This window comes from Polistes dominula, unplaced genomic scaffold (assembly GCF_049000335.1).
Source record: "Polistes dominula isolate Pdom_NZ unplaced genomic scaffold, Pdom_raw_medaka contig_12, whole genome shotgun sequence".
NCBI lineage: Eukaryota > Metazoa > Arthropoda > Insecta > Hymenoptera > Vespidae > Polistes > Polistes dominula.
The window spans coordinates 3,052,817-3,065,438 of record NW_028301116.1 but is presented as its reverse complement, the minus strand read 5'-3'; the positions used below and the strand labels follow the sequence as shown (position 1 = coordinate 3,065,438).

Genomic DNA, 12,622 nt, shown 5'->3' with positions numbered 1-12,622 from the left:
CTAAAAAAAAAATAAATAAATTGTTAATTATCCTATTCGTGATATCATTAATTATTCAAACTTTCTTAATTTGAAATATTGACAATATTATTTTAACTTAAATTTGACTAACCATCAAACAATTGAAGAAATGATGCCTGTGTTCCTGTTGTACCTTTGACACCGCGAAACTTAAGATCATTTTTAGCACGTACAATTGCACGTTCGTCCATCAGTAGATCATGAAGCCAAAGAGAAGCTCTTTTACCGACTGTCGTTAGTTGAGCTGGTTGTAAATGGGTGAAACCCAATGTTGGAAGACTAGCATGTTCTTTGGCAAATTTGCTAAGATTTTCTATGACCTTTGCCAGTTTTGGCAAAAGAATTTCAAACCCGTCACGAAGTAACAGTAGATCCTTAAAAAAAAAAAGAATTTTTACTATGAATATCACAGAATTAATTAAAAATACAGGATTAGTAATCTCAATATAATTATATTTTAAGAAAAATAAACAAAATATACTTACGGTATTGTCACCAACGTAACAACTAGTAGCACCCAAATGAATGATAGGTGCTGCTTTAGGACATTGTTTACTAAAAACATGCACATGAGCCATAACATCGTGTCTTGTAGCTTTTTCTTCTTTGGCAGCTGCATCAAAATCGATATCATCGATGTGCATCTCCATTTCTTTGATTTGTTCTTGCGTAATAGACAATCCAAGTTTCTGAAACATTAAAATTTTGTATAAATTGTCTGTTCGATTGAATCCTGTGATAGAAGAAGTCTATGATTCAATGCAATCATTTTTCAAAAATTATAAACTATTATATTATGTTGCTTATGTTCGCGCGAACAGAAATATATTTTATAAATCCTAATGTTACAATAAAATAATATTTATTATATATTAGTGTAATAAATTATAATAAATTTATAAAAATAAATATTAAAATAAATCCTATAATCCTATATTCGAACACACACAAAAAAACATTATTATATAATTTATATTAAATTATATTCAATATTATAAAATATATTTTATAAATCCTAATCGCAATAGTTTGCAATTTAAATTAATTTGCAAACGAAATAGTTCTGCAAAGCACGTTGTATAGTAAACCCTATTTAAGAAAAAAAACAATAATAATAATAGTAATAAAAGATATAATTAGCTCATCATTGAACGATCCTATGATTCATTATTCGTAGTATAATAGTTAAGCAATGTTAAAGAAATATTTTTCACGTTATCATATTGAATTAAATAAAGATACAACAGTGCGTAAAAGAAGATACGAATCATACGAATGAGCAGGTGTACCCTACTATTCTTTATCTCGTAGGATATTATCTGATTAGATAAAGTGAGGCTTGGTTTTTCTCCATGAAAAACGTTGAACAGGTTACAACGTTGTTCGTACCCTATTTCATTTATTCTTTCTTCATAACGTGAAAGGTGTGTTATTAAACCAAAACTGGCGTCAAAATGGTGTCCGTAGAAACAATTGCATCTATTACGATAAAAATTCTTAAATTGGTAAGAATAATGCAACCAACAACAACAATAGTTATCAATGAAAACAAAAATTTCATTGGACAGGGATTTTTTTTTATGAAAAATAATTGTCTCAAAGGATTGTTTTCTTTTTTCATCATAGTGCGCGAAAGTGTTTCCTTAAGTGTAAAAACAAATAATGAATTATTTATTTATTTTTTAAAATTATTAATAGTGAAGTTTTATAGTTAAAAAAAAGTAAATAATTGCACAAGTATTTATTCTACATCTGATAAAGTTTATACCAAGAAATAAAAATGATTTATTAGATCGATCTAATTTGTTTTTGTCAAAATGAATGAAACAAATTTTGAATTTTTAATTTAATATATATATATATATTTTTTTTTTTATCAATTCACGATTTAAGAAATGAAAAATATTTTTTTATTACCAAATAATGTCATAAATGTGGAACAATTTATTTGTAAGAAGAAAAAAATTTACTCGAGTTCGTGATTCATTTTGTTTCTTATCAACTCGCTATCGATAAGAAACGTTGTTTGTAAGGCGATACCGTTCGTTTTCGTTTGTGATATACACAAAAATGTGAAACTAACGTGCTACATTTTTACCTGTCCAAATTCTTTCTTCTATTTATTAGTTAACATTAGCACTAGAAAAATAAAAAAAATAAAAAATAAAATAAGACAAATATGTGTATCATTATACAAATGTTTCTACTTTATTTGTTTAGGTGATAAACCTAATTATTCTCATCCTGTATCGTACCGGATATGCTGGAGAATTTTTAGGAATTGGTGGAAAATGGAATCTGAATGAGGATAAAAATCCTGACGTTGAAATAGTCGGGTCAGGTGTTTTCGTTGGTTTCTTTTTGTATACTGGTGTTGTTTTAATTACATTTTGTTTTGGCACAACCAATCACAAAAAAAGTCTCGTGGTAAGTTAAAAATGTTCTTAAATATTTATTCAACAAATTTTCTTTTTTTATTAATATTAGAAATATTATTAATATAAAATATATATATATATATATATATATATATTTATTATTATTATATTTTCATCTTTCTTTCCCTGATTTTTTATTTATTTTTTTTTAGGACATTATTATGAACTTCCTTGGGCTTTGCATGTTCCTGGCAGTTGGTGGCACAGCTTTACATTATTGGCATGGATATCAAGCAGAACATAAATTTGAATATTTAGTACCAGAAAGAGAGGTATTTATTTTTTTATTTTATTATTAAAAAAAATATTAATATTTATTTATAATGAATTTAATTATTTTTTTTAGGTTGGATTGGCACTTGGTTCATTGTGTATTATAGAAGGAGTATTATATCTTACGGACTTATTATTAAGTGTCCGACATTTGACAAAGGAGGAATATGATTAATGGTTTTTATCAAATATTATAACAAGAGAGAATATTTTCATATAAAAAATTAATTCATTCCATAATGATACATCAAAAACGATTAATCATAATGTCACAAAATAATTTTCATTCATATATATATTACATCATCGTATTAAAAATCGCATCATCTTTCATTGAAATATTTTTCGTTACATATAATAACAAATAAGACGATTATTAATGCAAAGATTAAAAAAAAAATTCATTATTATTAAATAATTATACTACAAACATGCGTGACGAATTTCGTAAGATGAAATTATCGAATCTTTTGTGCATTTATTTTCTCATATGACTTGTTAATGATTATATATATATTAATTTTTTTTCTTTAATAATAATTTACAACAAAATCACTTCCCACGATTTCTAATGTAAACAAAAATGTATTGTTTTTTTTTTATTAATAAAGTAAATTAACAACAACAAAAACACACTTGATATGTATAATAATTTTCCCTCATTTATTGAAATCGATCGTTACCATCGATATCGATATCTCTATTGCAAAAATAAATTAACATCATAAAAAATATATTTCTCGATTACACGAATTGTCAAAGAAAAAAGAAAAATAATTGGATTTGTACACGAGATAAAATAAAATGGGTCGCAGTTGTCAGGAATTATGGAAAAACATTCATTTCGTTTTAAAAATAATTGTTTTCGTGAGCATTATTAATTAACCTCTAATCAATAAATAGATTTTATTATATTTTTAATTCATAAATATTAATATAATAAACCTTGTATTCGTTTAGGCTATTCTATTATGCATACATTTATTTTTTTTGATACTTATGCTGCATGTCATCGATTTTACGCGTTTGGTACTGGTTACTTTTATACAGGATTTATAAACATTGTTATAATACTTTATGGTTACACGTGGTTTGATACTACCTTCATTTGGGTAATTAATAGCAAATTAATTATTTATTTAAGTAAAATTAATTAATTATATATTATTTGGATAAAATATCTATAATTATATATTAATTATATTTATTATAATAATATATAATTATTATTTTTTATAATATTTTATAAATTTATTATTTAATTTTATAATTAAAATTATAATTATATAAAATATATACAAATAATTCTTATATTTTTTAAATTTATTTTATATTTTTATATTATAATATTTATTTATATATATATAAAATTTTGTATTTTTAGGAATGTTGCATGATTATATTCACAATACTAATGTTATTAATTAGTACATTTGCTTTGGTTCACGATTATTACGACGATGATGAAACAATTACAATTTATAATAACAGAACTTATCGTAAGTAAATAAGTAAATAAATTATTTAATAATTTGTCTTTAAATAAATAAATTAAAAAATTAAAATACTATTCATTTATAGGACACAACGAAAGATCTTTCGGCATATCTGCTGGATTATCAACTAGTAATTAATTTTTTTAAATAATTATTACTCTTTTTGTATCATTGTAATAGTCTACAAAAACAAAATATTATTATAATTTTAAAATTGATTGTATTTATCTTTATCAATAGTCGCTGTGGTGATACTAGTGATCGATTTATTATTGTTAATAATAAAAACTGGAAGAAAAGGATCAAATCCATCACGTGGTAGAGGAACAAGACAACAACAAGCAAATAGACCTGTTGAAGCTGATGATTGAATATATTTCAATATAATTATTTATTTAATTAAAGCATGAATGTGTATGATTATTATTATAATAAAAAAACTCGTGCAATTCATACGAGAATAAAGTTTACTTTTTTTAATTTTTAATATGTTGATTATTTTTTTGAATTATTACATTATTAAACCCTTTGCAGTCGAGATGTTACTCTCGATCATTATTCGGTTTTATAAACAATGTTTATTTAAATTTTATTTGGACAATACAACCATAATTGATGAGTTATACGAATATTTTTATAGTTTACATAATTAATGTTATACCCGTGATAAACTTCAGATTGATTAATAAATTCATTTGACACATGAATAATTTTGTAAAACGTCTTTTAAAAGAATATAGTCTTTTGTTAAAAATAATACAATTGGTAAGTAAATTATCAAATCAAAATTTGAATTTACAAGTAATAATATTTATAACAAAATAAGATTTAGGTTTTAGCATGCGTTTGTATGAATATTTTATCGGAATGCGAAGAATATTCAATACCAGTATGGTTATGGATAATATATTCGATAAATTCAACGACTTATGCAATTATTTTACTAGTCTTGATTTTAGCACATATTTTTCAAAAAAATAAAAACGTTATGGTATTATTTTGTGTTTAACATTTTATAATATATAAATTATAATATGAACATTTTATTGTAATAATATTTTTTCTTGAATTAGGAATTCACTTATTTTCTGATTGGTATTATTTTATATTGGATAGCAGGTTTATCAGGTATCATTAGATATTATACAATTAAACCGATAATTAATAATCAAAATCATTGTAATGAGAAAATAATTGGAATCGTATTAATAAGTACGTTCAAATTATCAATTTTTTTATAATGTATTATTAATATTAAACAATGTGATTAATTTTTTTTGTTATAATTAATAGTATGTTCCTTCTTAATGATGTTTGACATTTGTATGAAAATTTGGATTGAAAAAAGACGAGTATACTTGATTGCAAGATTACAAGAACAAGAAATAGAATTGTCAGAACATTGACAAAAATAATCAAACGAAAGAAATTTTTGTTATAAATAAAAAAAAACCTTAAACAATATAATTCTTGATTTCTTTATAATCAACATATTGTTCGTTGCATTTTCATAATAATATTAAATCCTTACGTGAAATTTGATTTATGATGCTTTATTTACAACTGCAAACACTAAATCAGCAATCAAAAGAGCAGCTGTAAAAATTATATTAAAAATACTAAATATTATTTACAATTTTATACGAAAAACAATTTCTAAATTAAAAATGTTTGTTCAAATTATAAATACCTAATATTGCAGGTAAAATGGAATGCACTGTTAAATCTACGAAAATAGTGATTGCCATTAATACAACGTAAACTCCAATAGCGAATACTTCCTTAAAATAAAATCATAACATTAATAAACAAATAATTTTTTTTCTTAAAAATCTTGAACTAACTTAAATATAGCAACATTTATAAAACTAACCACCCATCGATCAGGATCTTCCAAAATGTAAGATACAATATAAGACAATGCAATGAAGAACCAACCATGAAGAATTAATAATTGACTAGTACCAAGAGTATGATGATAATAAATAATTCCTAATAAACAAAGAACCTGCACGAGATAATACGATAAAAAAATAACCTTATTATTATAAACTATATTGTTTATTGTATCTGATGTATTTACTTACCCATTCGAGTAATCTAAGAACAAAATTAATGTTGGAAAAAAGTACACGAATAGATTTCATTATTTCAATTATAATTCATACAATTTGTATTAATTATTTATTAATATTTTTTGTGTGTCCTTCCCAATAAACATTTTCAATTCTACAGATATAACGATATATTAAAATCATCGAATTAATTGAAATCAATTGTTATATATATCGCATACTTCATTACAATAAATGGTGTAATAAATAATATTTGTATGATTATAATTAATTATTTTTTTGTTTAAGAAAATAATAATAATATGGAAAATATTCCAGTTTTATTTAGAGATCTTTGTGGTAATCTAAGAATAAATATGACCGAGAGAAGATTATTTATTTGTAAAATGTTTTCTTTAGTATGTTACTATATTAATTTAGAATTAAATAAAGTCAGAAATTTTGTTTTAAATTTAATTTTTTATAAAATATAATGTATATACATATAAAATATTATGATTAAAATATTATACTGTATTTAGTTGTTGTTTTTTATTAAAAGTATATATATATATATATATTTTAATATATTTACACACATAATATTTTATAATTTAAATTATAATATTTTGTAATTTTATTTTTAATTTATAAATTAATATTTATAATTTTATATTATTTAAATTATATTACATAATATTTTAATCATACAAATCATAATATGTTAACCATACTAAAAGTAATATTTAAATGTTTTACATTAATAAAACTGAAATATATTTTTTAGTCAGCCTGTATAGTTGGTACTGCAGCTTATATACGTCCTGTTGATACACAAATTATTGGTGCTGAATATTTTGGAATATTTATACCTGCTTTGATAACAGGTTACATTATCATAAATTTATCAGAAATTTTAGCAATGTATATCGAAGAACCTCACGTTTTTCTTGTAAGTTACAATTCAAAAATTAATCTACAATTTAAAAAAAAAAAGTCAAACTCATTCGAAATTCTATTAGGAAGTGTGTTTTGCTGTAATCGGTTTTTTTGGAAACATACTTAGCTGTTCTTATCAATTTATCATGGAAATAGATTGGTCAATGATTTTTACAAATAATACTGAACAAATTGTAAGGTAATAATCTGTAAAAAAATTTAAATAAAATATAATATCAATTAATGATAATAATTATAATTATTTTATATCTTTTTTCTTTACAGACAAGAAAACAATACACGAAAATTTATCGTTGCTTTGGCATGTTTGATAAATTCGATTGCATTATTACTCGTAGTTATCGTTCGTGGATTAGAAAAATATCAATCAAGAGTATCAACGAATTAAAAATAAATTAATTTTAATGTGTATGTTTCAAAAAAGAACAAAACTTTTATTTTTGGATAAAAAAGAAAAAGAAAGAAAATTAACTGATAAGTAGATGAACATCTTTTCATCGAATAAAAGACATATGGTGCTTGAAAATCATTGGCCACGCGACTTATTATTAGATCAATTAATCCACTTGACCCCTATGGCGAGCATCGTCGTTTTGGATGACCGGTTTAACTATAATACCCACGATCCGGATACGTAATCATGTTAATTACAAGTGTCGTATTTAATTTAACCCTTGGTGAATCAGAAAGGAAGAACATTCTTATATGCACGCTTGAGTAATTCACCTTAACATAAGAATCCTATATATAAATTTCATTTTTTTTTAAATTTAAAAAATAAAAACATACGTAATTCAAATTAATAATACATTATATATAAGATGATAAATCAATGAAAATATTTTCCAAAAAATGATATAAAATGTAAATCGATTTAAAGTAACGTTTATTCTTTTTCTCTATTTTTTTTTTATAATAGTATTACGTATGTGTGTCTAAGGTTTGTAAAATTCAAATTAATAATATATTATATATACAATGATAAATCGAAATTATTTTTTTAATTTAAAAAAGAAAAACATACATAATTCAAATTAATAATACATTATATATGTATAAGATGATAAATCGATAAAAATATTTTCCAAAAAATGATATTAAATATAAATCAATGTAAAGTATTGTATATAAGTTTTTTTTTATTTTTTTTTTAATAATATTACGTGTACGTGTCAAAAGTTCGTAAAAGTTTTTTTAACGCCATAATTATGTCAGTAATAAATTTAAGTAAATTGTTGGTATGGGTTACGACGGATCAATACGAAAACGATTTATACAGTATTAACAAGGTTAAATGCAACTACGTCGCAATTTTTTTTGCATTACTATTATAAAAAGAAAAAGAAAAAAATTTAAAAATTAAATATCTTTATTTTCTTCTGTTATTCAAAAATAATATATGAAATAAATAACATAATTTATTAAATATAAATACTTTTTTACATCGAGCACGTACGCAAACTTGAGTTTTGTTTTCTTAAATTTAAAAATAGTTTACCAGTCATAATTGCATGCAATATAATAAGGGAGGGCATGCCTTATGGGCACGAAGCTAGTAATACGAGATTTAAATTTCTCGATGTGTGAAACAAGCTGAGGTCATATAATATAACGAGTCCTTGCTTTGTTATAATAATAATAACAAAATAAATGATATTATAAAAAATGATTATGCATATTTTCATTATCAAAGTTCTCTCTCGTATTTAGACGACAAAATATATATATATATATATATAACTTTTATTATTATAATTTACAAAAACTCTATTAATTAAATCAATACTTCTAACTTCTAACAAAATAATACAATTCTAAAAAAAATAATAAAAAAATAAAAATATTTTAATACATAACATATAATAATAATTAAATAATATGATAATGAAAAAGGTTGTTGTTAGATAAGTTAATTAAATAAATTAATTAATTAAAAAATAAAGTAATATATATATACTAGTGTTAGATAAATAATTATGATAATTCTATTCTAAAATTAATAGAATAATTCTAGAGTTAATATTTAATATTAATATAAATTAGTATTAATTCTAGAATTAATTTTTCTAATAAATTTTAAATTAATTATTAAGTAAATAAAAAATACTTAAGAAGAAACATATGTAACTCGTCGTAAAATAAAGAAGCTTTTGTTATTAAAATGGGACTCCCTTCGATGTACTTAAAATGTATACTTACTATGTTTTTAAATGTTCACAAAGGAAACCAGTGTGAGTGGTTCAAGGCCAATAGGAAGATCGCACACAGTAATAGTAATCGTCAATGAAGATCAAACCGCGCCTTCTACGCGCGCCGAAGCATGCGATCTTTTCCTGCTCACGGAAACATATATATACAATAATACACAGGATGTTTCATTGAACTTGAACACACTAAACAGATCTTTATTGAATCGATGATACGATTGATATAATATTTTAATAACAAATGTAATCATATTACTTGATAATAAGTAATAAATGCATTACAATGAATATAACATTTAATTTTTTTTTCTAAAATTGTTATTATTATAATATTGTAACATATTAACAAACTAATGATATTAATTTATTAATTTTAAAAAATAATAATTTGTGAAATTATTCATATTTTATTTATAATTATTCTTATTTGAAATAAGATGACTTATGTATTATATAATATGTATATATATATTATTGTTGTATGTTTTATATATATATATATATGTTTATATATGCTTCGTTTCTGCATACGTTTTTTCTGTTTCTATTCCTCTTCTATTCCTCTTATTGCTTTTATTTTAAACGCGTGTTTGCACGTTTTATTACATTACAGTAAACGCATATCTACGACGATGAATATCCATAGGTTATTTTTGAAGCAGATTGCACAATGATATTGCAGCTATGAAAATTATGTATTAACATGTTGCAAGGTTAATCTCCATTTCCTGTTTAAAAAAAAAAAATTAAAAAAAAATGGAAAAAATCTCGGTTGTTGGTGACCATTATTTCACTGTGACTAAATTTTCCTTAAATATGAAATACAATAAAAAAAATTTAAAAAGTTTGTTAATTCGCATATTATTTATATTATAAAAGATATAATAAATATGATAAATATCTGTAGAATAGTATAAATATAAATTTGTATAAATTATATTAGAATTAAAATTGTTTTTGGTTATTGAAATAACAATTTAATTAAATCGATGGCTCCCCTATTGGATTTTTATAAAACTTCTTTTTATTATGGATTATGCCTTATAATTTTCTTAGGAATGGTGATAGATAGATAATATAGTGAACAATCGTGACACAGATCTATATACAACGTATTCATTTTAACGAATAACCTTATACTTTGAAATTTATCATTTAAATAGCTTATTAATACGAGGCCATTTTCATTTATAGGTGAATTGACTTTAAAACGATCTGTCTCAATATTTACCAAGTCTTTCTATCTTTTTTTTAACATGTCAAAGACGAACAATTTAAGTCTTTAGTTCTTTTCTTTTTCTAATAAATAACATAAAGTGTTTATTGTATTTTTCATGTATGTAAAATACGTGTTGAGTTTGTGAGTAAGTTATATCTATGTGTGGGTGTGTTTTCACATAAGCTTAAGAAAAGATATAACTCGCATGTACTATTTCTTTAACAGCTTACTTTCAACTATTTAGCATATGAGCGTAGTATAGTTAAAGTGATGAAGATACAGGTAAGTCATATTAATTATTACCTATTGCTTAACTTACGATTTCTATTAAAATATTTATAATGACGTGTTTTATGCACCTGTTCGATGAATTTTATTGCAACTAATTTTATATTAATATATTTGTATAATTTAATTAAATTAAAATAATAAATATATTTTTTTTAAAGTACTTCATAATGTTATATATATATATATAAATGTATAAATTTATTATATTTTTTAATTTATATGTAAAATTATATTATTTTAATATATTTTATTAAATTAATTATTTAATAAAAATATATCTATAATAATATAAATATAAACATATTAATATATTTAATTAATTAATAATTATTTAATTATATATCATAGAATTATATTTTGATCATCATGTGTGTGATATATGTGTATATGATAGAAATTTCAATAAAAAATTCAATATACTTCTATTAACAAATAATTTACAATTAAAAAATAGTTCGTACCCTATCGTTTAACTTTTTTGTAGAAATAATAATGGAAATATTTCATCCTACAAAAGAAAGCATTCATATGTGCATACAATGTATTATAGTAAGTACTACATTTATAAAGATTATGGTGAATCATATATGTCGTAGGACGTATATCTTTTAACTAATACATCTTCAAAAGCAATTTAGGAAGATTACCACACCCATGGGTATGTCGGTGATATCTACATTCTTTTCTTTTTAATATCACATAAAATGAGATATTATTATTTTGAATACCAAAATGAAAAATATATTACCATATGTATCACACATATTTAAAAATTTTTTCTTTAAATTAAACGTTATCTGATCAGAAATATTTTTGTATTTTAATAAAATTAAATTAAATCAATGATTTTAAATATCATTTTATTAAAAGATTAGATTTTTGTTCTTTTCATACAATTGATTCAACGAATGATATAGGAAAGTTATACGTTTATAAGAATAACTAACATAAGTTCTTTCTACTTTTTATGTGACACAATCGATTGTGAACTATACACGCTGTATGTTTTTAAAAAGAAAACCTGAGAAAAAAATGATTCATGCTTGCACAATATTATCCAAGCTATGGATACTTAAAAACAAATAATATTTTACATACTTACATAAATTAAATAAAAACACTAGTCGATTATTTTCATTTAGTATGCAAAATTAATTGACTGAGTTTTTTTAATAAAAAATTATAATTAAAAATATTCTATAAAATACACGTGTAATATTTAAATACCCACACTTAAAACAAACAAAAAATAGAATAAAGATTATCAAATATATTTTGTAATTTATTACAATATAATAATATAACAAAAATTATTAATTATCCAAAAGAAAACAATTATTATACAAAATGATTTTAATTTAAACAATTGTAAATATGTATTAAAGTAGTACACACGATAAATACGTCAATGAAATGAATTTTATCAAATGTATTACATATATAATTTGTCACGATATGATAATCTAACACAAAAATTATTATTTAATTCAAACAATTGTAAATATGTATTAAAGTAGTAACACACGATAAATACATCAATGAAATATTTTACTGTCTAATCGCATGATAGAACAGTAAAATACGATTTTACCTGAACGTAATAATAAAACGTATGTTTCGAGGATGTGGTTTCCCTTCCTCCCTCCTCCATACCACCCCATTA

General features: G+C 22.3%; 3 protein-coding genes across 3 annotated transcripts in view; 2 read left to right on the top strand and 1 right to left on the bottom strand.

Moving 5' to 3' along the window:
• Adsl (adenylosuccinate lyase) overlaps window positions 1-12,622 on the bottom strand; it is a 30,622-nt gene that overhangs the window by 3,893 nt on the left and 14,107 nt on the right. The window contains exons 2-3 of the mRNA XM_015324776.2: window positions 507-710; window positions 113-395 (exon numbers count right to left, since the gene is read on the bottom strand). Of these exons, the coding sequence (XP_015180262.2) occupies window positions 113-395; window positions 507-710 (487 nt within the window). The remainder of the gene's footprint in view (window positions 1-112; window positions 396-506; window positions 711-12,622) is intronic.
• Ssk (smooth septate junction protein snakeskin) lies at window positions 1,358-3,314 on the top strand. The gene is made up of 4 exons (XM_089176821.1): window positions 1,358-1,526; window positions 2,242-2,448; window positions 2,612-2,731; window positions 2,806-3,314. The coding sequence occupies exons 1-4, from the start codon at window positions 1,476-1,478 to the stop codon at window positions 2,905-2,907; spliced, it is 480 nt and encodes a 159-aa protein (XP_089032947.1). The 5' UTR covers window positions 1,358-1,475; the 3' UTR covers window positions 2,908-3,314.
• Window positions 5,079-5,634, top strand: LOC149031059 (uncharacterized). The gene is made up of 3 exons (XM_089176839.1): window positions 5,079-5,219; window positions 5,302-5,440; window positions 5,522-5,634. Exons 1-3 carry the CDS (start codon window positions 5,079-5,081, stop codon window positions 5,632-5,634), a joined length of 393 nt encoding a protein of 130 aa, XP_089032965.1.

Excerpts from the sequence above, each read along its gene's own strand:
- Ssk (XM_089176821.1), top strand. The coding sequence starts at position 1,476 with ATGGTGTCCGTAGAAACAATTGCATCTATTACGATAAAAATTCTTAAA. Across the intron at positions 1,527-2,241 it reads CGATAAAAATTCTTAAATTG|GTGATAAACCTAATTATTCT; the intron begins GTAAGAATAATG and ends TTATTTGTTTAG. Across the intron at positions 2,732-2,805 it reads ATTTAGTACCAGAAAGAGAG|GTTGGATTGGCACTTGGTTC; the intron begins GTATTTATTTTT and ends TATTTTTTTTAG.
- LOC149031059 (XM_089176839.1), top strand. The coding sequence starts at position 5,079 with ATGAATATTTTATCGGAATGCGAAGAATATTCAATACCAGTATGGTTA. Across the intron at positions 5,220-5,301 it reads AAAAAAATAAAAACGTTATG|GAATTCACTTATTTTCTGAT; the intron begins GTATTATTTTGT and ends TTCTTGAATTAG. Across the intron at positions 5,441-5,521 it reads AATTGGAATCGTATTAATAA|TATGTTCCTTCTTAATGATG; the intron begins GTACGTTCAAAT and ends TATAATTAATAG.